Source organism: Cinclus cinclus, chromosome 19 (assembly GCF_963662255.1).
Source record: "Cinclus cinclus chromosome 19, bCinCin1.1, whole genome shotgun sequence".
NCBI classification, from domain to species: domain Eukaryota; kingdom Metazoa; phylum Chordata; class Aves; order Passeriformes; family Cinclidae; genus Cinclus; species Cinclus cinclus.
The window spans coordinates 6,329,116-6,354,942 of NC_085064.1; the positions used below are offsets into that span (position 1 = coordinate 6,329,116).

The following is a 25,827-nucleotide window of genomic DNA, read 5'->3' on the forward strand; positions in this document are numbered from 1 at the left end:
TCAACAACTGGCTGAGTTCAGTAGATTCTGGGTTCTTGGAGACCTTGAGCCAAAGGCTGGAGCAGGAGCTGACCCAAAAGATCCAGCACAGCTGTCCTTGCTGCAGGGAGGGGGAGAGCCCCTGTCAGGACAGACCCATCGTGGGCTGGAGCCTCAGAGCCCGGGTTCCATAGCTTGGTTCAGAGGAAGCAGACAGGGCCAACCTCGAGGTGATAGTGCTGTCCTGGCTCGGATGGGGGCAGGTTGTAGATGTTGACAATTGGCAGCTGCTGGGGGTCTTGTGTCCGAAATGAAAACAGGGTCCGGTGCCAGTGTCCATCCTTGATCTGTGTGGGGAGGGGGCACAGAGAGAAAGGTGATGAACCAGGGGGGCAATCTTGCTGGAAAGGAATGTGTTCCATGAGGGGCAAGCCTGAAAACTCCTCTGGGAGACAAGGGACTGTCCCTTGGGCTGAGCAGGGCTGGGGTAGGTTTAGAGAGCATTTTGGGGAACCCTTTATCAAGGTGAAGAAAAGTGAGGTTGAGTGGTACCACCAAGAGAAACTCCTACTGCTGTGAGCCTGAATGCAGCCCTGTGTCTCTTGACTCTGTGTGGCACCAGACAAGAACCAGGGTCACCACCCCTGGGGAATCAATCCCCCTTCTGTCATATAACTGCTGCTATCCAAGACAAGTAACTCCAGAATTTAATCTTTTGCTTTCTATTTGAAGGCCATCTGCCTCACAGGAGCTGCTATAGCATCCTAGAGTGGAAAATTAGCGGAGAACTGGTAAACCTGACCCTTCTCCCTTGTAGGATGATCAGCACAGGTGTAACTTGACCCCCAGAATGGGCTCTGGCATTTCTCTCCACCTCTTCTTCCCTCTTTCACAGCAACATACCTTGCAATCATCAGCTGCCACTTCAGGCCTGAGCTGCCCACTGGCCTCAAACATCTGCCCATTCCATGCCCTGAAGCGCACGGCTTTCTCCGAGGGCTTCTCCGAGGAGCCTTCCCTCCACACAGAGGTGTTCAGGCAGTGGATGGTGATGTGCTGCACCACCTCCGAGCTCAGCAGGCGCAGGAAGTTCATCTGGACTCTCCCGATGTCAAAATCCAGCTGCAAGGTGACAGAGAGATCAGAGGGGAGTCCTGCAGAGGGGCTGAGGAGAGCAGGGTTAGTGCAAGGTGCGGTAGCAAAGGGGGCCCCTGTCCTCTGCTCCACTCTGCACCCATGTCCAGAGCTGGAGCTGATGTGAATATGGGCATGAGGGCCAGAGGCTAAGTAATTTTGGAAAGTTTTCATGGGGACACAGCAGGTCCTTTGCTTTGCAGAACAAACTGGAAGGTCCTTAAGTAGGAAGAATGTAAGCTTCAAATTCAATACAACTTGCAAAGCAGGTTCCAGTTCATCTGCAAACAAGCCTAGATATTGCTGTTTGTGTTTTTAGTACAGGTACTTCCGCTACAAAAATCCCGTAGCAATAACTTCACTCCAAACTTGTGTATTTAAGCTGATGTCACTTCTCCAGGTGGCGGAAAACAAAATATGAGAGTGACCCAAATATAAGTTAAGTGACTAAAGGATTTGGGAGCAGCCTGTTTGTGAAATTACTGGTCATGTTAAGGCTATGGGTTCATTCAACATCACTGGAACACGTCTTTGTCTTGACGAGATCCAGTAACAGCCTTAGGTGTATTTTTTAACTCCTGAGAGCAGTTCTGAGAATTACACTAATGCTGCCCCAACCTGTGTGCTGTGTCCTTGTGGTCACTGTCCACTGTCCTGGGAAAACACAGGCTCTGTAAATATTTGGCAATAGCAGTGTGGGAAATGCTGCTCTCTCTGGGGCTGAGCTGTGCCTACCTTGGAGACAGTGACAGGGCTGAGACACGTCTGGCCACCGTTGGTGAAGTTACAGATGACCTGGATGGTGTCTGAGGAACAGCCAAGGTTTGGGTCAATCCAGTAGGTACCTGAGGAAATGGAGGATTTGGGCATTAACAAAGACACTTAACCTTTTCTGTGAATGACAAAAGAAGAGTTTTGGTTTCTTTGTGACTGGTCCCAGGGAAAGAGACCACGTGAAGCAGCCCAGTGGAGGATGTAGCCTTTGGACATTTGGGGCTTCCTACCATCAGTCATCTTCTGTTCACAGTTCATGAGGTCCCGGCAGATGCGTGCAGGGTTTTCCTTGGTTCCCAGGGGTCTTTTGATGCTCTGAATGAGATTGCTGAGGTAGTGTAGAGTCTTAAAGATCTCCCCTCCATGGTCCAGCATGAGAAGGTCTGGATGTTGGTAACCCTGGGGAGAAAAGAAGGCAAGTCAGGGGTGTCCTGGGGGCACTGGGTAACCACAAGGGTTTCTGCAACATTTTGAGAAAAATCAGTGATCAAAGACGGGCTGTGTTGGCTTGGGGCCAGTGAGGCACTGGCCTTGTGTTGTCTCAAACAGGCCATTGCTGAAAAGCTGGCAAAGTCACAATGGCAAAGTCAGGAGGTCTAAAGCTTCACAAATCAGCGACACAACAGAACTATATCCTTTAACTGGATCTTTGCCTGCCTCGGTTCCAGATATTCCACTGGAACAGTGACAAATCAGGGCTTTATGTAACCTTTCTGCACACAGAAGACACTGATGAGAGCATTCCCAGTCTCCAGCTCAAGCAAAGACCAGGGACTTAAAAGATTCCCTCCTACCTCTCTCTTGAGCGCGGTGTTGGAGTCCATCAGTGTCTGGAAAGCTGCCCCAAAGCCATCTTGTTGCTGGTGTGGTGTGAAAAAGATGGAAACTCAGATTGTTAGAAGTTGAACATGCCCTGATATAAGAAAACACTTCTCAGTCTAAGGCTACAGCTCAAGCCTTGCTCTGCTAACAGAGCTGGACCTGAGTGTGCGTCTTTAGGGTCCCAGCAGCACCTTGGCACTGCAGGACTCATTGTCATCATTAACAGACAGAGAATGGCAACTTACAAATGAGGCCGGAACTCCCGGAGGTCCCTGGAAATCAGAGGAAAAAAGGGGCATCAGCCAGAAAGCTGATCAGTCACTGTAGCACAGACACTCAGCCATGGCTTTTTGAAATCCCCGTTCCTGTGGAGCCCCTCTGTGCAGAGAAGTGAGGGAGGCAACAATGCTGTCTCTACAAAACTCTTGGGGATGGTTTGGACTAAAGCACAAGAAACACTGGTCCATTCACACACATGGTTTTGCACATGAGGAACGGGCCTAAGCCATAATTTCCAGTGAGGGAATAGTCCCTCTGGAGACTATCATGGCAATCATTTCAGCTTGTTTCCATCATGAGCTCTTCCCACAGATACATACCGGAGGGCCAGGGTGTCCTCGTGGGCCTGGAGGACCCTAAAGACAGAGTGGCATCAATTAGTGAAATAGCTCCAGTTTTTATTTCCATTTCTCATGGTTTTTACCAGGAATCTGTTCCCAGCTGGATTTTTGATGCCTCACAGCAGCCTGTCCCTCAAAACTTTCAAGAGAGGGTAGCCCCATTTTGTCCCTGCTCTGGGTATATCTGTCTATACCTGATCTGTTCCTGCTTCATCCCTTGTTCCCAGTCCTTTCACCTCCTCAGCTGTCACTAATGCCATATCCCCAGGTACTCATCACATTCCATGGGTGCAATTACCCACCCTGCAGCTTTACACTTGCTAAAAGTTTTATTTAAATACAAGATATCAGTCAGGAAAAGGGATGTCAGATACTTACCCTTGGACCTTGAAGACCCTGCAGGAGAAAAAAAAAAAAAAAAAAGCACAGAAGCTGTCAGAAAATGCTAATTCCTGACCCAAAACCTCTCTGTACACCCATGTGCTATTCCCAAGGTGCCTGTGCCAGGGCTGGGAAACACCACAGCTATGGACAGCATGGTGAAGTGTTGCTGGGTTAAGAAAATGAGAATTTCACCCAGCAGAGTGGTGTGGATGTGTGTACACATCTGTAATCAGTGTCTTGCCCTCATGGGAGCCTGATGCACCCTGTGGTCACAGCAGAGCCCAGAGTGACTCTTGATTGTTCAAAGCCAGGGATGTGCCCCTCCTGGGGGCACCCGGGGTGGGAGCAGCACTTAGGGGTGGGAGCAGCACTTAGGGGTGGGAGCAGCACTTACCATCTCCCCACGGCTGCCTTTGTCTCCCTTGGGCCCCTGCAAAGCACAGGAGGTGGCTGTCACTGACCATTCACAAGCTGCCCTGCTGGCTGCTGCCCCCCCCCCCCAGAAGTTCCTTCCAAGGATTTGAGTGCATCTCTAACTCACCAGCTCAGGTTGTCATATTGGCCTCCCCATCCCAATGCAAAAAAATGTCATTACTGGCTGTTTTGGCAATTTCTGAGTTCATCTTACTGGTTTTTATCTCTGCCAGTAGCAGCCTCTGGCCAAGCTCTGAGTGGTGCCATGCTTGTGCTTTCACAAAGCACTGATCTGATCTTTCATCTATGTTCAAGGCCTTTGGCATTTTAGGGCAGGCAGGGATTTTCAACACTTCCCAAAACCGAGTGATTTCCAGTTTACTACATTAAAAAAATATATTTAAATGTGTTTTTCTCCCCAGGCCAAGTTCTTTGGAAAATCTGGCTTTCAAAAATCTGCAATAACATTCTTGTGTTCCAGTCTATTGCAAACCTTTCACTTAGATATTGGTGCTCCTCACTTTTTAGCTAATAATCTCCCAGCAACTGTCTATGCAGCCAGAAACTACGCCTGCACTTTTCTAAAGCTGCTGATACTAAAACCCATTTTGTTTTCCTGATTACAGCAGGATTTGGGGGTTACTTCTGCTGGCCTCAAACATCTTGGATCTCATGCACTTACACTTTTCTAAAAATTGCAGGCAGGAAAGAAATGTGGATACTTACAGGGCTTCCTGTGGGACCCTGAATGCCAAGTGGACCAATAATTCCTTCTTTTCCCTAGAAAAGAAAAGATGTGTGAACCACCACGTGGGACCTGACAGTCATTTTCACTAGGGCAGACTCAGTGAAGACACTGAAACTTTGCTGCTTTTCAGCAGCTTGGTGGTGGTATTTGCTGCAGCTGGAATAAAAAAATATTTCAAACTGCAAGTCCAAAGAGACAAGAGAGACAAGTCCTCACAGTACAGCTGTCATGAACCTTGTTAAACCTCAGAAATTCCATAAATAGCAGGATTTCAGTGTAGTTGGAGGGCTCTGTGCAGCCTGGCTGTCTCCAAACCCTGCGCAGATGTGGTCACCTACAGCTGTGGGGCTCAGAGGTGGTGCCTTGGCTTTGAGCACTGTGCTCCTCACAGCCCCTGGAGCCTCACAGAAACAGGGGTGAAGGAAGAAAAACCCTCCCAAACCCACAAACTGGAAAATCACTCACCATGACACCTGGTGGCCCACGGGGTCCCTGAATGCCTTTGAACCCAAGGTCTCCTGGGGGCCCCTGCGAGCAAAAATGAGATGTGAGGTGCACTAAATAATTAAACCCTCTGATTATGCCCTTGCTTAGAGCTCTGCTTTAAGGACAGGGGTGCTGCCTCTTGTCTGTGGGACTGGGAAGATCCAATTTGTTGTAAATTCTTTTCCCACTCCTGTTTTGCAAGGCTTTTACTTTTGACAGAAAATAAACAGTTTCCTCTTCACCATGGAAATTATATACTGATAAAATGAATCTGAATTTCAAGTCAAGGCTCTTCAGTGTTAGGGATGCACATCAGTGTGTCAGGTGCTGTCAGATGGTTGATGCTGGAAATGCAAACGTCAGAAAGGGGGAAAACAGCCACAGAATCTCTAGGACAGCCCTTTTCCTCCAACAAACCATGTGTAAGCACGCACTCATTTAACAAATGAAGGTTCATAAACTAAAGAAAGTTGGGATCAAAATTCAATTTCCATAGTCTCTGCAGTGCTGCTAGCAATACAACAAGTGTGGCATTACCTGTTCCCAGTAAAGAGAGACTAGAAAACCAACTGGTCACCAGCAGCCTCTCACCTTTGGCCCAAACAGTCCTGCAATGCCTGGAAATCCTGCCTCGCCGAAATCCCCCTGCACATGACAGCCAAGACAAATACAAGAACAAAGGACAACAGTGAATTCACACTGATGGCTGGAGAGGTCACTCAGAGATGCACCAAGATTTCAGCAGCTCCAGAGGAAGACAAATCTGTGAGTATCCCTCAGTCTAAGCAGGACAGATGACAAGGAAGAATAAAGAAACCTGGAGGAGGAGCTACAAAAACATCATCCCTTGATCATCCCTACACAAACCTGATCCCTCAGATGTCACCAATGCCACCTTTTTGCCCCCAAATTGGGAGGCAAACCTACACTATTCCCAGCAGATGCTTCTCTGGTTTGGCCCAGCAGAAGCAGGATGCAGAGCATCTACTCTGAGGTTGATCTTGGAATTTCATGCAAAATAACAGCCTCAAAGTTCTTTAAAACAAGCTCCTCTTTTATTTCTAATACAAACTGGACTGACCTATTAATTCAAACTGTAATTTTAAACTATGGTCATTCAAGCTGTTAAAAAAGTGCGTGTTCCTACAATATAACCTCCCACTCAAGCCCAGGAAAACCATGCATATCCCCTAATTCTTTTCCTATTCAACTCTGCAGGGATTTTTCCTCAATTTTGTAAGAATAATAATAATAAAATAGTTGAAAAACCACCAAGCTTGAATCAGCACATAGCATATACTCTGAGAATAAAAAACACACCCTGGGTAGCATGTCCTTATGTAAACATCCTCCTTTCACCATGTTTGAGATGGTCATCCTTTGGTATTTTTGAGCTTCTCAGATGTCAAAATTCAAGATGATTCAACGTTTTTTTTTTAAAAAAAAGGGGCCAGAAATCTTTACCAGATGATTCTTCTTCAGTGTTAGGAACATCAGAGACAGAAAAGGGAAAAGGTTTGTTTGGTCTTTTGGCAGGACCGTCTCACCCATTCTGACTGTGTTTTTGGGGTGTGTTGCAATGGCTTGTTCACTCAGTTGTGAATGACCCAAGTGATGGGGCTTTCACCCCCTTTATTTAGGTTGTTCCAGCATCAGCCTAGAAACCTCACTGTTAGGAATCTTTCCCTTGAAAAAGTGAGAAACTGCTTGGGAAGGAAGGGCTTGGTTGGACTCAGTGGATTGTAAGAAACCTTCCAAGGATACAAATTGATTTAGCTGACCATTTCTGAGTCCTTGAAAATTGCTACTAACAGGGACTAAGATTCAACCAAGCCTTCTCTATAGAGGAATTTCAGGCAAAAGCACATGGGAAGTCAGAAGGGTTTAAATGTCATGGAGTCATCTCAGCCAAAGGGACACGGTCACTAGTCCTGCAGCAAATCAGGCAGTGGCAATATGGGGCAAAGGAATGTGTCACTTGTGTCACAGAGACAAAATAATCGGTGAGATTGATCTATGATCAATGACAAAATGATATATGGTGGTGTTGGTTACTACCTTTCAGCTTGAAGACTGCTAGCATGAGGTTTTATATAAAATAGCTAATGCATTTTAGTTGAGGTGGTTTGGGTTCATTCCGTGCCCTGTTTCATCTCAGTCCTACTCTCTCTCCCAGAATCATGCTCAAAGTAGACATGGGCTCCCCTGTAAAGACCCTCCCAGGGACCACCCTGCTGTCCAAGCCTGTGGATCTGCACCCTCTCCTGCAGGAGAAGCCTGGGGTCAGCTCTCATCAGCTCCATCCCCACTCACCGGCTGTCCTTTGGCTCCTGGGTCACCAGGGCTCCCTGGAAGGCCCGTTCCTCCCGGTGATCCTCGCTTCCCTGTTTGGCCAGTCTGTCCAGGCAATCCTCTTTCACCCTAAAAATAACAGAATTCAAGTAATTCCAAAGGACAGGAGCTAAATATAACAGCACTCAGCTGAAATAGCCATAGATGGAAAGCTGGAAAAGATGGCTCGTTGGGATAAGGAATGTGGTTCCATCAGGGGATGCCCCAGGTTTGCTAAGGCAGGTTGCTCAGGATGCACAGGGTGAGACCAGGTGGGCATGGCTGTGTCCCCTCCTGGGCTTCCCACAGGGCAGGAGCCTCAGCAGAGCTGTCCCACCTGCACAGGGGAAGGGAGAGAAAGGGGATCAAACGTTTTCTCTGCACTTCCTATGTTCTTTGTCCTGCCCTGCAGTTTCCCACAATCTGGTTCCCCAGCAGGCTGGCAATTGATGATTAATTCGTGGAAAATGCTGAAGGCATGCCAAGAGTAGGACTTCAATCCAGAGGATGCAAAACCAACACTTCCCCCTGTGTTAACTCTACAGCTTCAATCCAGAGAGAGCCTTCAGCCACCCAGCACCACAATTTGCTTCCCCCTCTTCCCCTTGCCAAGCCCCAGGAACAGCACAAGTTCCAGCTACTCAGTCTGGGGCAGACTGGGAGAGAGGAGCAAAGGCAGGGAGAGCCTAGGATGGTGGAACAGCTGGAAAATGGGCAACAAATTCCCCTGGAGGCAGGGTGTGAGTGTGTGACAAGGACACAGAGTGTCAGTCACCTCCTGTTGTACTGCCCAAGGCAGCTGGAGGGCAGCAAGTGACAGATCAAGGACCATGTGCTATGGAACCCTAATTTAAATCAGATCCCAGAACCTCTCCAAACCCAGCAGGAGTCTTCCTATTTACAGAGTCTTTCTACAAATGACTGAATTGCTGTGGGTCCAGTTTAGATCCTGTGGTGAGCCTGGATCAGGGCAAGGACCAGGAAGAAACCCCAAGGTCACAAAAGCAGCTTGTCCCTGCTTCCACCCAGCATGATGTCCAAGCCCACACTGGCTCCAGTCATTCTAACCCAGTAAATATGCTAAAAACCAAGCAGCACAAATTTCCCTCCAGCAGTTCAGGTCTTGCAGAGCATCTAGAACACCTGAATCTCCCATGGAGTTGCCCATTCTGGACATCCTACAGATGGGCTGTAGCAGCTCATCTGCAACTTCTCCATGTGTTTTCTAGCCAGGCTTCTAATGATAAAATACTCAAGTGTTTGTAATGTGAGCATGTGTCTGCAGGCTCCTGAGCTCCTTTGGTAAAGGAGGAAAGGTCTCTGGGACATTCAGCTGCTGTGTACATGAGGAAAGTGAATGGAGGGATGGATGAGAAGAAAGATTTGCAAAGCCTCTACAAAAGTGAAAGATGGCAACAGGAACTGAGACTATATTAGACCTTGGAGAGTCCAAGCTCAGAGGCATCAGCCTCACAGACTGGATCACTCACAGGAGCATCTTAGGGAGTCAGAAACTCACCTTGAATCCTGGTGGTCCCTGGGCCCCTGGCAGTCCTGGCACGCCGGGGTTCCCTCTCTTGCCTGACATCCCAATCACACCTTCCTCCCCATCGTCACCCTGCTCTCCCTGGAAAACAAACACACAAGAGGTTATGGAACAAAACCCTTTCTCCTTCTGCACAGCTTCTGGAGGGACAGGGGAGTGGTAGGATTCTGCCCTCAGCAAGAGGGGGATAGCTTTGCAGGGGTGGGTGTGCAGATGTGGACAGAGTTCTGTGCATGTGAGTGTCAGAGTACAAACCCCACTTTATTTACAGACCTGGTCATGCAAAGGCAGCTGCTGCCTCTATGTGCAAGTGATGAAGAAGATCCACTCTGGGTACATGAAAACTGGAATATTCATAGCTGGATCACATAATTTCAATTTTCCAGCTCCAATGCTGTGTTTGCTGTTGATGGCACGAGGTTGCAGTTGAGGCTTACCAGCATCCCAGGCACGCCATCCTTCCCAGGCACTCCGTCCACTCCAGGGGCACCCTCTTGACCCTGCCTTCCCACCACTCCTCGAGGACCTGGTAGCCCAAGGATACCCTAAAATCACAAAGGCATTAGAGAAGGAGCTCCCAGACAGCATTTCCTGGGGCAGAAAACTGAATTTTCACCTACCGGTGTGCCTCTGCTCCCTGCACTGCCCTGTGCTCCTTGCTTTCCTTTTTGACCCTGCAAGTAAAAAAAAGAAAAACATCTAAAATTGCAGCAGTTCTAGCACAGCTCCACTTGGGACTGCGACTTCAGGGTGTGCTTTTGGATAATGACTGGAAAGGGTTTTATAAAAGGGAGATTTATAGAGTCAGTTGCTCCAGTGCTGGGGAATGAACTGCTATTTGGTTTTATCACAAGTGATTCTTCGTATGTCTTGAGAGTTCTAGGGCAGGAATGAATAGCTAGGAGGCAAGGACCTGCATTTTTCCTAATACAGAGCAGATGAGGACAAATAAAGCAGGATGAACTCAAGGGAGGACTTGGTACACTGGCAAACATTAGAACAAGATGCTAAAAACCCGAGTCCTCCATCAGTTCATTGACAGCAAAGCCAGGACCCAGCGTGTCCTCTGAGGGTGTTCAGGGGGGGCTTCTCTCTGAGAAGTAACTCTATTTTAGAAAGCTAATGGAAATTAAAAAGAGTGGCTTCTGTCTGCAACTTGCAATGCTGCCTCGTGAATAAAGGCAGAAAATAAATACCCCTGAGGTTTATTAGCTGTAAAAAGGATTAATTTGTGCAGAATGAATGGAAAACTCAGCCTCATCACCTTCACTAGGGCTCTCTTAGTGAGGTCATGTACTAAAGCACTTTTACATTTAAAAACTCATTTTCTGTGCATTGTTTCTCAATCTGCAGAAGACCAGGCTGGCCAGCTACATAAAAGAAATATTCCTGGGGGTGATTCACTGCTATTCATTACACCCAAAGGCAGTTCCAGATTGTCCACCAATGGGCAGAATTAATTTATCTTATCACCTTGTACACTTCTTGCCAAGAATACCTAAAACTATCTTCTGGCATTACCCCCAGCAGGGTCAGATTAAAAACCCTGACATGTGCCAAGAGAGAGCAGGAATTTGCTGAGTACTGAGGTCACATACTTATGTTTTAGCGAATAAAGTCCCTGGTCTGTGAGAATAATTAGCAAGCTGTCATTACAGCCAGATGTGGAGGTAGGAGTAGGTATGAAGTGCCCCAATGAACCCTCGAAGGACTCATGTGTCCTGGTTTTCTTGCTCAGTAAGGACAAGAAGTTAGAGGGATTGCTCCAAGAAACAACTCCATGGATCAATGGACTCCAAACCCAGAAGGTTTCAAGCCAGAAAAGTTTATGGTTCAAATGAAAGGGACAGATTTGCCTGGCTCAGCCCTCCTTGGGGATGGATGAGCCAGCTCTGGTTGGAGACAGCACAAACAGGACATGGGAGAGACACAACCCACAGCAGGGACTAAAGACCTGCCCAGGAGTACCCATCATGCTGGAGCTGGAACTGTCTTGATCTTCTCCAGCTCCACAAAGCCAACAAACCACTGGGCTTGGACACCCAAATGTTTACAGCCCTCCCACAAGGATCTCCACAGCCTTTCAAGGCATAGACCATAGGCAAAAATCCCACATGCTGATTAATTAGAGATTTCCTTTAAACTTGGGACACTGTAAATCCACCCTGCTGAAACCTACCACATCACCTTTGTATCCCTTTGCTCCTGGCTTGCCTGGTGATCCAGGATCCCCCTACGAAACATAAACAAGAAAAATCTGCTTAAAATTCTCTTCTGGCAGTATCTTGCACGAAGTACGAAGAACAGCATTTTTTTTTGTGCCCTAATAACGCTGACTGTATGTATGGAAACAATTCAGGGAAACTGCCTGAACTCAGAGAGGCCCCTGGGGAAAAAGGAGCAAGGAACTGTCTCCAGAGAGCATTTAACAGGGTGTAGATTGGAAAAGAAGCAGCTCTTCCCCTCACTTGGGTGGTGCCTGTATTTGTGGAAATCATTCACCAAATTCCAGATGGTGACAGGAGAGCAGTGCTTAAAGTGGGAAGGAAGGAGCCTGTGTGAAGAAGGAGCAGTTTAAACAGTGACTGCTGGCACCACCTCCCTTTTGCACACTGCAGCCCTTGCCTTGGTTTTACCTGGGGGTCAGGTGTGTCAAACTGCTTGTGGAGTAAAGCAGAGAGGGTATTTCCCCATCACACCCCTCTCAGCCTTTTCTTCTGGCCAGCCAGGTTGGGTTTTTTGGTCTGTGTTTGTGTCAATTGTGGCAATTTCTGGACTAACATCAAATGAATGGTAAGGAAGGACTCCCTGCAGAGCTCTCCTTTTTCAGCTTGTTTTTGAGCCACGTTTCTAATGGACCTTTACTAAAAACAATCCAAAGTTCCTGCTTCCATCTGAATAATTTGAGGGGCTACCAACCCCCAAATAAACTATAGCCACTGGGGAATACAGCAGCTCTACTAATTTCTGGGCCCTATAACAGAGCACTACCATTTTGATCCCAAAATAGAATCTGTTGTTCTTCCCAGCATCCTTAAAAAGAGTGGGAATTGATTCAACTTTATTTCCCAATACGAACTACATTTAATGTGCTGCTGCACTCACAGTTGCAATAGTCATATATAAAGATCAGATGCTACTGTATATAACAAGGGAATAAAAAGTCCTTCCCTTGAGTTTGGGTTTAATTCAGTCTTTCATAAACTCTTTCACTAGTTTGAGAGGAAACAACTTGCAAGTAGAATAATATGGTCTCACCTCACACTGGACCAGCAGCACATCAAATGGATCATTTCCAAGCAGACCCTTCCAGTGTCATTGTCATCTCCCATCACCCATCTCCTAAGATTTCTAGTTGACCCTCATTGACCATTCAGAAAGGATGGTTTTGGAAGCAGGCACTAGGAGTGCTCCCTGTTTTATCACCCATTTATTAGTCTCAGTTTTGGCTCAAAATGCCCATTCCATAGGCCTGGCTGATGGAAATGCCCACATTTCACAGCTCCTACTGCAGCCCTTCCCACTTCCCTGTTTTCCTATGCCTGGGGCATTGGGGACCTTAAATAAAGCAGCATCTCTTACCGGTAAGCCTTGCTGCCCAGGTTTTCCTCTTTCTCCATCAAGCCCTTCTTGGCCCTTAAATAAAAAACAGAGAGGGAACACGTCTTTGTTCTTTTGTGGCAATGAGAAAGAAAAATGAATGTAACGTGATTTAAGGGGCAGAAGAAGACACATGTCTGCACTCTGCTGATACAGAAATGGTGAAGTTGTGGGTAGTGCCCGTGTTCCTGTGGATATGCTTTGGGAAGAGGAGCTGCTCATCACCAGCTGAGCAGCAAAGAAGGTGCTCTAATGCATCCCAAAGCACACACAGAACTAATGGAAGTGAGCAGTTGGAGACATCTCTCCTAGGAAACAAGGCAGCAGCACTACTACTCTGATGAACTCAAAATCTGTGAATTACTGTAATGGGTCACTCTGACCAGGTGCTTTTGGATGGAGGTAACACTTAATTCATGGAACCTCTGCAGCTCAGCCCCCAGTCAGCAGAAAATGTCCTGCAAAGAGGGTATAAGGAACGCAGCAGGATAATTCATAGCCCTGACTTTGCTTTTGAGAGAAATCTTGCAAAGATTTTGGAGGTCTCCAAATCTTGAAGTTCGCATGGAAGAATCTACCATGGAAGAATCTTCCCATGGAAGAGTCTACAGCCATGGGTACATCAGTCTTGGAATTTGTCCAGCACTGACACAGACAGTGCTGGACACACACCTTGTCTAGGATGTCTCCTTGATACTCAGAGAGACCGGAGCTCAAATGGCCCTGTTCATTCTTTTAGCCCCTCTCAGGCAGGTGCAGGGCAGGGTGAGGTGCTGACTTTCTTGCCTTCAGCAATGTTTTTACTGCTTTAGGTGAAGACAACTGAATTGTTCCTTGTCTGAATCACAGCCATGTGCAGCAGCTGACCAGGGACAGCAGCAGGTTATGAACTGAGACTGCTGGGCAGTTCTGTGGGCTGATGTGGACTGGGAGCAATTCCCCAAGGCAAACATTTTTGAATCATGCATTTGGAATAAGACTCACAGGATAACCAGTGTCTCCAGGCTCCCCTCGGTCACCTCTGTCACCAACAGGGCCCTACAAGAGCACAGCAGAGACTTGAGGGGGATGTAAACAAGCTGTCATCTGCAATATCTCAATGGCTTGTGCATGTTCTGCAAGTGAGGCAGCAACCCAACTAATCCACCCACAAATATCACTCCAGGATCGATTAGAGAAGAACATCTTACTCTGTCTCCAGGTGGTCCCTGTGGGCCTTCAACCTTCCCGTCATCACCTTGTTGTCCCTGTGGATAAAATGGTAGTATTAATATAAACAGCAGATTTTAGAGCAGATACTTCTGTTCAGACCAAATCCACTCCTTCCATATCATGGGAAGTCAAAGCTGTTGTTGAATTTACTCCCTCTTCATCCAAAGAAAGACTAAACAATTTTTTTTTGTTGTTTGTTTCACTGACTCTTCACATTGCTTTCCTGATTTTCTGGTGGTTGTTTTTGCCTGGTCTAACTCTCCTCCTTAAGTAACCAGGTGCAAAGGGTTATTTTCAACAGTTCCTGAAACTAAGCAAGCAGGATGTAATTACGACAATATGGGAAATAGCTCTCTGCCTCTGAATTTTATTGCTGACAGTTCAACCAAACTCTTTAATCAAGCATTTCCCCGCCCTCGTTGAGCCCTGTCTGGGCTGTCGTGGGAGCATGGGTGGTCTGCATGGGCTCCTTGGTTGTGTGCCACCATTGTGGGCTTGTTTTACAATCAGCCAGGTGAGACAGCCTCTTACACACTCCTCTCCTTGCTGGGATGCTCCACAGCACGAGCTCAGAGCTCATGGTTTGGCTGGTAGATAACATCACCCGGCTTATTTACCACCGAGGTCTCTCCAAAACATCCACAGAGAGATCCCTTAAGACTTAACAGGACACTATCCTTTTAAATTCTGTTGTGAAAGTCACTCAGGGTCACCATGTCCTGTTTTCTCTGGAGCTGAGCTCAGAGATGGCTGTTTCTCTGCTCCCCATGGAAGAATGCTACATTCCAGCTCCTCTCATTTTTGACTACTCCATAGCAGTCTCTGGCACTTCAGCTCCTCAGGATGAACATGTTTGAGCTCCTTTGATGCAGTTTGAGGGGTTCTGGCACAGTGGAGCTGCTGTACTGGAGGTGCTTGGGTGCTCCAAGAAGCCTTGAACATGCAAATCTCCAAAGATTGCAGAGCCAAGTTTTTCACAGACTTTGTGTAATTCTCAGTGGTTCCGCACTTTCTGGTATATTTACAATTCTCATTGATGTTCTCTCTGGGTTACTCTTCTGTTGGACTTGCAGCTGCTGAGACTAAGGACACTTGGGAAATTTCTTGGTGAGCCTGCCTGCCTCTGAGAGAAACTTGGGTGGCAGAGAAGAGAGGAGGGGAAGCAAACCCTCACAGGCTCTGTGGAGTTTCCAGCACTACTGAACTTGCTGCAGGAAGCCAGCAGCAAAATACCTGGCAACTGGTTTGCTTTCTAGCCACTATCTAAGGAATGTTGACTAGAAGGGAAACAAAGCCACCAATTCTCAACTCCCAGGTGGGAAAAAAAAAAATCATCCCAGTGTGTCTGTTACTATGCAGAAATCTTGGCACTGACTGCTTCTTCCCAAGCAGGATGTGGATGTGCACACCTTTGCCATTGGGGAGCTGAGTGTGATGAACTCAGAGAAAGCTCGTAATTCCGGAGACCCTTGAAGAGCACCAAGACTCACAGACTTTCTCCCCATTGTGGCTTTGTTGACCCTTGGGGCTAATCCCCACCTTGTTCTCTGTCTGGTGCCTGAGAAAATCCTGCAGCCTGGTCAGCTCTAGGACTGTGAAACCGAACTCCTCCAGAGCTTCCTGGTGCCTCGGCTGCTTGAGAGACAGATGAAAGGACTGTGCTAATTCTTCAGAAAGTTGCAGTGAAAAAAAGTTAGAGTAAAGGGCAGCAAAGTAAACATGTTAGGATACAAATGGAAAATGCATGGAGAAGAAGGGAAGGCTTGTTGTTGTTGGCTCATGTCCCAAAGTGAGATACACCAGTTTGTAATTTTTAAAAGGATCCCATCTGGACTGCTTTAGGCAGCTGCCAAGAGCAGGCGTCTGCTCTGAGCAAGGCCTCTTTGAGGAGCTGCAAATGTATGAAATGTGGCTGAGTAGCTGGTTGGGATGGCACAAGAAATCAGAATTTCACAGCACTGCCTCTCACCAAACTGCTTTCTTCTCTGAAAAAGGGAAGACCTTCCCCACCATTATATCCTCCTCCTTCAGCATGGCTCCATTTACCACGTTACTTAAAGCTCACAGAGCTCTCACGTCCCGTTTCCATTTTCTCTTTATTTCTCACTCTCAGGCTTCCATTTTTGTGTTCGCACACTTGTGAGAGGTTACAGATGTCTGGAGGGAAGGAATCTGTCTGTCTTTAGGCTGGGATCCAGGCAGCTCTTAGGAGATGAGGGAGGGTGGATAGGAAAACTTCGATGCAAGATTTTGTGGAGCACCTGGATGCTGCAGGAAGTGGTGTTGGAGGCTCAGTACATGATTTTCTGCTCTCCAGCAAGGTGTCAGCAGACCCACTGGCCTTCCAGGAGAACGTGAGTGAGGAGATCCAGCTGTCAGTGGTCATTAGCAGAGCTGACTGCTCTTAGCAGGGTGCACTGGATGCTTTGGTGGCTTCAGCAGGCTTCAGCTTGGATACTTGTATGTAGAATTAATTTATCAGAACACTGCTGTGCTCTTTTGACACCAGATCCACTCAGGGAGTGCTCTTCTAGTGTCCTTTTGCAAAGCATCATCTTGTTGATGAAGGGCAAAATGCTCCACTGAATGCTTCAGATGAATAATTCAGGGACCATTTGCTGCTGAAATTATGAGAGCTTTCAAGACAGCAACTTTAAATGTTTTCACATAAAACTACAGCTGCAATTTAAGCAACAGACACACACATCTGCACATCTCAATGGCTGTAGGGTCAATGGCTGACCTTGCTTTTGCTAGACATGACCCACAACTTTTTGCCAGGATGCTCAAGATTCAACAGTAGAATTGTAAGAAACCTCTGGGGCAGGTTCTGAGCTGACAGTGTGTCTGGTCATGAGCTCTCACATCATTCTGGGCTGGTTGTCCTTGTCTAACTCTTGCCAGGAAGTTCAGCAAGGCAGCAGTGGAGATAGGGAGCAGCAGGAACATCACCAGCTGTTCCTCCATGGATGTGTTTCAGCAGGAGGAAATGAGAGAAAAAGCACAGTGACCACTGCTCACCCCCAAAGCAAAATTTCTGAGGTGTGTGAATGTCTTAGTGGAACACAACAGCTTGCCCTGCCCCAGTGATTCCTGGGTGCCCAGGGAATCTCCAGACAGAGCACAGTGTGAAAAGGGTATCCTGACACTAGGAGCCTGAGCTGAAGGGATCCATTCAAAGCCCCACCATGGGCAAATCCTTATAAACTCATTTTATAAGTGATGAAACTCCTGTCTGCACTACAGCTGCCCTCCCACCCGTGTGCAGAGGCAAAGCTGAAGGCTCTCTTGGTGATGGTGAGTAGAAAATGAGCAGAAAGAGTTCATGCATCTCTCCTCTTCATGAGGACCTCACAGCTGACCAGTCCCCATCACCTTCCCTTCCCACACCAAGGGAGAATCACAGACTGGTTTGGGTTGAAAGGGACCTTACAACCCATCTTGTTCCACTCCTTGCCATGGGCAGGGACGCCTTCCATCAGAGCTGGTTGCTCCAAGCCCTGTCTAACCTGGCCGTGGACAGTTCCAGGGATGAGGCAGCCCAGACCTGTGCCAGCGCTTTACCAGCCCCTGAGCAGAAAACTTCCTGACATCTAACCAAAATCTTGACACTTTCGTTTTAAAAGCACCACCCCAACCCCCTGTCCTGTCATTATCTGTCCACTGAAGGAAGCTGCTCCCTTCTTTTAGATAGTCCCTTTAAGTACTGGGAGGTCACAACAAGCTCTCCCCAGAGCCTTCTGCACAGAGATCTCAGGAGGGAGGGAGCATGGCTGTGGAAGGCATGTGAAGGACACCATCAGCTCTGGGAGCGCCAAGCAGCCAGTGGAGCCGACAGGAAACCATTAAAGGGTGAGTCACTGCTCCAGCCTGAACTGGTTATGGCTGTGCTGACTCAGCATAAGGGGAAAGCACCAGGGAAAAGCCACCGTGGAAAGAGGGCTCTGAGTCAGGGCAGCTGTCAAAAGGTGGGGCACAAGGAACATGGAGCAAGGGCCATGCAGAAGAGAAACACCAGCAGCTGAAGATCAGCTCGTTTGTGCAGGGAGTTATTCTGACCTGATCACAGAAAACTACAAATCTGATTCCTTTGGGCTTGGGGATTGAGCCGAGTTCCTGGGGATGCAGAAGAAACACATCCTCAGGGCTCGTGCTGGCTGGCTCAGCCTCTGGCACAAGGGCACGTGGTGTCTGGGAAGCACACGGGTGTCCTGGCACTGACTGGAGAGGCAAGGCTGTAGCTTTGAGGGGTTATGTAGGTGGCACCTCTGCCTCTGCCACAGGGTGGGGAGAGTGCAGACGCATGGGACTTACAGCAGTGGGACAATGGTCTCATTCAAGGGGACGTGAGACAGCCAAACCCCTGAACTCACCTTTTCCCCCTTTGGCCCTGGTGGTCCAATCGGCCCCGGTGGTCCTGCATGTCCCTGTGGAGAGCAGACAGCATGTGAGGAGGCAGGAAAGAGCTATGGCACTGAAAGTCCTCCCTGGTTCCCTGCCAGATCTCACAAGCCCTGGGTGGTGCATGCCAGCTTTGGAGGGACACATGGGCAGAGATGAACCAAATGCAGGTGGTGCAAATGGAGACCTGATAAAGAACTAAACTTGGGATCAGAAATAAATAATGGTTTAAGAACAATCTGCATCCTGGAGTGGCAGCTTTAAGAACAGATAAAAGCTGGGAGATGAAAATAAAACCCTTACCTGGTAACCCTTTAGGCCTGGGTCCCCTTGAGCACCCATCCTTCCTGGAGCCCCCTGGAGAGACAAAGACAGAGCAGCTGAGAGCAGCCCATGGTGTTAGCACAAGAGGAGGATGCACTGGGCTGTGCAAAGCAAAGCTTGGCATCACATGGGAGTGTGGCCAGTCCTTCCCCTGGCCACCAGGGAGTTCTGCTGCAGCCACCTGGTGGGCTTTTGCTTGGCTTTGACCTCTTACACATGGAGAGGGGTGTCAGGAGGCCATTCTATGCCTTTGCCAGCCTGCAGCAATAGATTCCCCACCTCACTCAGCTTTGCTATCAGAAATGGCTGCATTTGTGTGCTCTTCCTCCGCCCTCCTGCACATCTCTATATCCAAATTAGTGTTGTGCTAGAAAGTCCACCAGACTTCCACAGACCAGAATCACATCTTCAGCAGAGTGAAAAAAGGGTTTAAATCAGATCATCAGATTAAAGTGAGTCACAAAATATCCATATAATCCTATTTAGCATGGAATAAAGCCATTTCCACAAGACAGAGACATGTCCATTGCAACAAACTGCTGCTCAGATATTGCTTTGCTTCCTTGTGAAATAATCCATGGAGGTTTTGCCAAAGACTATTAAGGGAGGATATATGGTGAGGCCATAATTTTTAGCAGAGGAAAACACTATCAGCAGAACCATCACTCCATCACTCATTTGCTACTGTTCTGAAATATCACCACTACTCCCAATTAATAAATAACGCCTGATTTTGCGCTAAATTCTATCAAATAGAGTGCAAGAAGTTTCCTAACCAGCCTGCAATGCACAAGAGGTACTTTTACATGCCACTGCTGTCCTGATGCATTTGTCTCTTGTGCCTAAAGCAAATTAGCTTTCTCCCCTCTCTGCCACACTATTGCTGTTCTCTCTGGAAGCCTCACCTTCAGTACCCAGTTCAAACCCTTTCCCATGTTATATTTCTTCTTGCTCCAAGTGTTTTAGATAAGTAGATCAAGAGTGGGTGTAGAAACAAGGCAGGAATCCAAGGCAGAGTTCCTTATAACAGCACAGCACAGCTCAACTTGGAAGCAGCTCTTGCCATGAATGTGCAGTCTCAAAGGGGAAGATCTTAGCAAAAAATAGCTTATCAGCTCACTCAGCTGAGGAAAAATCCCCAATATTTCAGCAATTTCAGCCTATCTGGGGAGTTGTGAAGAACTGCCTCGATGCAACGTGAGCTGGGCTCACGGGGCACCAACCCAACCACCCCCATGGACTCTCTCCTGTGCTGCTCAGAGCACGGGTTAAGATGTTTTGGCCAAATAAACCCATCTAACAGCATTTCCCTTCCTTCCAGTGCCCAGGAGCCTGTGCTGGGCTCTCTGCTCCATTCAGTGCCCACCACTGCCAGTCAGGTTTCTCTGTGTTGAGTTCAACCATTTGCAGAACTCTTCTCACCATCGGTCCCAGGGTACCTCGGGATCCTTTGGGGCCTTGGTTCCCCTTCGGCCCCTGCCTCCCTGGGGATCCCATCTCTCCGAGCTGCCCCTGGTAGCCTTTGCTGCCCTGCAGAGCAAAGGCACTGTCATCAGTGTAGGACAAAACTTCTGCAGGAAAATATCAGAGACGGGTAATGAAAGGGAGACCCACGGGCTGTGATGTTATCAAAGAGAGATGTTCCTACCTTCTGGCCAGGCTTGCCCTTTTCCCCCTGTTTTCCTGGTTTCCCTTCTGGTCCCTGGAAGAGGGGAATAAAAAGGCTGTTGGAATGGGAAAGCAAAGAAGTAACAACCCAACCAGCTATTCCCAAGCCATTTCCCTAGCACACACAAATCTGAGAGCATCCTCACCCACCATGGGGGCCAACAAGGACGCCAGGAAGTTGTGCAGGTCAGACCACAATCCACAGGTGCTGCAGCTGGGATATGGCTGAGTTTGGTCTTTAGCTGCTCCAACACATGGAGGAAAACTCATTGTTTAAAGGTGGAAAGATCTTTGTGCTCTATTTGGCAACACAGCTTAAAGGAGATACTTGTGATAATTTTGATGATGATGACTTTAAAATCACATCTTGAAGACAGGTGGAAAACTGCCTCCAGATGTGCCCTTCTGTCTCCAAGGGTGCAAAAGAAGGATGTCCAGAAGTTCACCTGCCCAGCCCCTGCTACAGAATTGGCTGAAATGTGGAAAACACATTTACCCTGATTCCCACAAAAGGTTTCCTCTGGTTCACACCTGAGCTGCCATCTCTGCACCACTACTCTACCAACAGCTGTATCCTTTATCAACTTTGATAACTAAATTAGTTAGCAACTATAGTTTTATATAGTTTCAGGACCCTACCAATAGAACCATCAATTCCACAGCACCTCTCCTTATTTTTCACTTCGTGAAAACAGGCAATGCTTTCATTCTCTATCCACCTACCATGCACAACTTCCTGCTCACAGTGAAAACCCCTCCCTCTATTTGTATTATTACTGCCACACACAGAAGCCCCAGTCTAGTGATCAGGCTTCTAGAAATGCAGTGGGATGCAAAACTTGAGGTGGGAGCCATGGCAAGCAGAGACAGGAATGCTGAACTGCTTTTGGAACCCAGTATGGGTGTAGAACCTGCTGCCCCTCCTCATACCCACACCACAGAAATGTACTATGATGAGCAGCTAAATACAGCAGCCTCTCCTTAGGGACCTCAGCGAGCTCATTTTTTCCAGTGTTTGACCCTGTTGGCTGCAAGGGAGACAGAGTATTTTCAATTTGACAGAAAGAAGCAAAAAGTATAACTGAAGAAAATAACTCATGCTTTTTTGGCAATTGTGACAAACTTTTCAACAGCATCTCCACACCAGCACCACATCTCTGCCTCTGCTCCCCTGCCTCCCAGCTAAGAAGGTATAATTTTCACCATGGTTGGTGCTGCAGTCTCAGCTGAATAAAAGCAAATTATAAAGTGAGACGTATGGGGGGGGGGGGAGGGGGGGTTCACTCTGATCTGAAACATGGGCCTCAAAAGTGCCTGCTCTGAACACAAAGGAGGAATTCAGACTTATTCCAACCCTAAAGGATTGTGCCAGTTCACTTCCCCAGAGGGAATAGCTCCATTTTATCTAAGTCAAACATTTCAGGAGTCCACCTTGCCAACACCATTAGGCTTCACAAAAGACAGGTCCCTGCTGAGGAGCACGTGAGCCTTGTTCTGTGTCTCTTCCATACTGCTCAGATTTTTTTTTTTTTTTTTTTTTTTTTTTTTTTTTTTTTTTTTTTTTTTTTTTTTTTTTTTGTGTGTGTGCTATTTTTGCTGCCACTTTCCAAGAGATCACTTTTGGAACTACTTTCCCACAGATGCCGAGCAGCCGCAGTAGATAATGGGTGCCAAGCCTCCAGCATCACCCACATGATTTACACTTTTGACAGGAGTACAGAGGAGTCCTCACTAATGAAAGCATCAGAAATAGCCAGACCCTTCCAGCTCTACAGCAGCTCACTGTGGGACCTGGTACTCAGCACCTGAAGCACAATAACTCTGCAGCAGTGCCCTGGCACATCATGGCTTAAAATTTTGGAGAGGGAATAGTGGAATCACTCACAAAACTTTACTGTCAAAACAAGATGTGACTGAATAAAGAGACAACTGGGGTTTTTAATCAGTCACACAGTGTTTTTCCATCAGTCTCCCTGGACTGTGCTTTTTGGAAGCACAAGCAGTAGATGCTTCCTGCAGATGGGAGAAAGCCCATTTTAAGCTAGATCTGTTCCTAACCCAGTGATGGCCAAGCTCTTGGTCTTCTCCAGCAGAATTGTTTTACACACTCAGATGTGCTCCTGGAACTGCAGTGCTGTGGCAGCTCATGAAACAAAGATTTCCACGCAAAGGTTCCATCCACAGGCTGAGAATGTGTTCTACTGTCTGTAAAAAATGCAGATACCAATACACTGATGAGACACACTTTATCATTGTGCAGGGCAAGTGGACCCTGTTTCTGGGGAGGTCACGAGGATCTCACAGCTACTTCAGAAGAGTCTGAAGTAAAGCCTGGCTCCCTCCACCAGGATACATCTCCCATGGAAGCTTCATGACCAAAACTTGATTCTACTCTGCATTGGAAGAAAATATCTTTGTTTTTCAAGAAGACAAGTTTAGGCTTTAAATTTTCCCGTCTGAGAAACAAAATTTCCACACTGCTCCTAAAATCTGCCAGCATTCAAGTTCCTGTGAAGAGCACAAATAGAGGGGCTAGAGTCATCTGGGACAGGGTGAACAACAAATACCAAACCAAACTTTGACAGCCCAAGTCCTGCTCACAAAAATGAGCTCAATCCACAGTGAGACTGTGACATGTACAAACAGCTTCTCAAACTTTCTCAGGTTTCCTTCAGCTTGTATTTTCCCTTGGTGGTGGATGTGAACACAGATATGGGCTACAATAAACTTCTTGTACAATTTTCCCCTTATGACACATCGGCCTCTTGGAGCAGGAATGCTCATCTGCTCCAGAAGGCTCTCCTGGGTCCTCCAGCTGGGGTGCAGCTCTTTCTCCATTGCTGAAGAAAAAAAGCATTGACAGCATCACCAGCTCCTGTCAGGCACAGTGAGATGAGCTGTCACTCACAGGAAGCCATGGAGACCTTGTCCCAAGCCTCCCTTGCTGTTCTTGACTCTCATCCACTGGTTAAAAGCTTGGCTGGTGTGAAAAAAAAAAGGGTCAAACCACACTGGTGACACCACCGGCAGAGACGTGGATCAGATTTTGATTTACTGAGTCACCTCCTCGAGAGGAACGAGCTCTATCAGTCAGGGATATTTCTGTGCTCTCCCAGCACTCTTTCTAGGACTTTGGCCAGCAAGCTCTGCTGGTGAGTGGGAAGCCTACCATGTGTCTGATTTTCCTGGATATGCTTTCTCCAACTGCGCAGGAATTCTGCCCAGATGAATTTAGAGGCAGTTCAACACTTGTCTGGGGTTCCCAGATATGTGATATCTCTACTTGTGATGATCCAGATGTGGTTGTTGTTGCAATCCCAGATGTTCCCAAGGCACATACACAGGGGTTTGCAAGGTTCTCAGAAATCACTGCACTGCCACACTCCACACATTGCACAGGGAAGAAAAAGCCCAGCAATAACTTTCATAGCCTTCAAAAATAGTCCCATCCTTTTTCTCTCCATTCTTCTGACTCATCTGTCCAGGGATGAAAAAAAATCAGGGCCAGAACAGGAAGGGAAAAAAAAAAAAAAGGATAAAAATAAAATCCAATGAGATTGTATCTTCATCCAGGCTCTCCCCAGTGTACATCAGGAATGTAGCAGCTTTTGGTACCTCTTTTACTGCAGTGTGAAGATCCTAAGGTTCCTAAGATTTCTTCTCTCTCTAGTAGAGATAGGATTGAGGGCAGAAGATGCACAAAAGCCTGCACATCAAAATAATTAAATCCAAGTTCTCTTTGCTGGACTCACATCAGTTGGGTCACTGTGCCAAGGCACTGAACACTCCATGCTTTTGCTCCTGGGGTTTGTACACATTTTGTTGTATGCCTTGGGTTAATGGTTTGCTGAGAAAATATACCTTCTTTCCAAGCTTCTTCCGTCAGTGAGACTATTTTTAAATTGTGCTTTCTCTTTATATGCTGCATTATTCACTAGAGAAGCATATCAGTACCTCCAAATGATGAGGGTATTTGTGACCAGGAACAGTGGAAAGCAGCAGTTTTATTAAGTCACATGCCTTCAGCTATGCCAAAATATCCAAGGAAAGCAAAAAAAGAAAAATTATAGTCTTAGGTCTAGCATGTTTAAAATTTCATTGTCATCTTCAGTAAGGACAGAGATTTACAAGGATTTTTGTAGTATAGCCTTAGATATTCCCCTAAGGGAAAGAAGAATGGTTTATTTTCCAATGCAAATTGGTTAATTTTTAAAGAAAAAGAAAAAGAGACTTCCAGCTGCTGATGGCCTTGACAGAAAAGTCAGATCTATTGCCCAGCACAACAGCAACATTTAGTGGGAGCAAATAGATGAGCAGCTCAGCTTTAAATTCGCCAGACATCAACAGTTGAAATCTATGTTCTGACAACAACATCCAGAAAAACAAAACAAGGAAGTTGAATGAACTGCACAGAGATATGCCCTGAACAGAGCCAAACAGCAAACAGGGCTAAAATCCTGACCCAAACTTCCCCACAGCCAGTGATGCTCCTGCTGCAGGCAATGGGTCAGGGAAGTGGTAACAGAGATGTGACTCACCATCCTGCTTTGGCTCTTGGCATTCCAGAGGGTAAATATGTTCCTGCCTTCCTTGCAGCACAGCACAGGAAGGAAGGTCTCGAGGGCACAGAACTGGTGGGAGAGCTTCCCAAAGCTTGCCTCAGGCTGCTTCAGGATTGCTCAGGACTGCTGTGGAGCAGGAGCATATTTTCAAACGATTTTTAATTTTTTTTTTTTGTGTGTGTGGGTCGTTGAGTGAAGGTCTGAGGTCACACCTCCCTCCCAAAAATGAGTCAGGAAGAAACAGATCCACCAGAATGCAGCTACTGAGCAAAGGAAAAAAGTGACATGGTGACAGAGAAAAAAAAAAAAAGTGATAGTTTGAGGCACTGGATGTAAAAAGGGCAGGAAAACTAAAGCAGCAATGAAGGTAGGAAGCATGAACCATAGGATGACCATGCCCATGTTGTCCAGGCCCAGCCAGTGAGCTCATTTAAAGGGAAATGAAAAAGCCCCATATAATTTCCTACTGCTCAGCAATGTCTCCATATGAGAACCTCTACTTAATAAACTTTGATCGAGAGAAGCCTCCCCCCATGGAGGACAGTTCACAAGCACTCAGGAAATTAGTGGGATTATTTAGGCCGGGCATTTGAAGACATAAATGTTTTGGATTTATAAGAAACACATTTCATAATCACTCTGCCTAGCAGTAGTCTGGAAGGGGAGGAGACAGGGCAGCAGCTCCTGAATGAGTATGGGGAAAGAAGAAAGACCCAACTGTTCTCGAGAAGAAAGACCTGATTGTGCTGTGAGGTTCAGAGGGTTTTACTGGGAGCACTGGGAGGTAATGGGCTCTTGGCCTGCTTGTTGAAACCCGAGTGG

At 47.1% G+C, this 25,827-nt stretch overlaps 1 protein-coding gene across 1 annotated transcript in view; it reads right to left on the reverse strand.

Moving 5' to 3' along the window:
* Positions 1–179: 179 nt before the first annotated feature.
* Positions 180–25,827, reverse strand: part of COL27A1 (collagen type XXVII alpha 1 chain) — a 138,982-nt gene continuing 113,334 nt past the window's right edge. The window contains exons 38-61 of the mRNA XM_062505443.1: positions 20,424–20,477; positions 20,198–20,305; positions 18,755–18,808; positions 18,424–18,477; positions 14,029–14,085; positions 13,823–13,876; positions 12,821–12,874; positions 11,418–11,471; positions 9,859–9,912; positions 9,676–9,783; positions 9,212–9,319; positions 7,675–7,782; positions 5,953–6,006; positions 5,341–5,403; positions 4,854–4,907; positions 4,108–4,143; positions 3,708–3,725; positions 3,309–3,344; positions 2,955–2,981; positions 2,682–2,747; positions 2,118–2,286; positions 1,849–1,958; positions 883–1,101; positions 180–326 (exon numbers count right to left, since the gene is read on the reverse strand). Of these exons, the coding sequence (XP_062361427.1) occupies positions 180–326; positions 883–1,101; positions 1,849–1,958; positions 2,118–2,286; positions 2,682–2,747; positions 2,955–2,981; positions 3,309–3,344; positions 3,708–3,725; positions 4,108–4,143; positions 4,854–4,907; positions 5,341–5,403; positions 5,953–6,006; positions 7,675–7,782; positions 9,212–9,319; positions 9,676–9,783; positions 9,859–9,912; positions 11,418–11,471; positions 12,821–12,874; positions 13,823–13,876; positions 14,029–14,085; positions 18,424–18,477; positions 18,755–18,808; positions 20,198–20,305; positions 20,424–20,477 (1,866 nt within the window). The remainder of the gene's footprint in view (positions 327–882; positions 1,102–1,848; positions 1,959–2,117; positions 2,287–2,681; positions 2,748–2,954; positions 2,982–3,308; positions 3,345–3,707; positions 3,726–4,107; positions 4,144–4,853; positions 4,908–5,340; positions 5,404–5,952; positions 6,007–7,674; positions 7,783–9,211; positions 9,320–9,675; positions 9,784–9,858; positions 9,913–11,417; positions 11,472–12,820; positions 12,875–13,822; positions 13,877–14,028; positions 14,086–18,423; positions 18,478–18,754; positions 18,809–20,197; positions 20,306–20,423; positions 20,478–25,827) is intronic.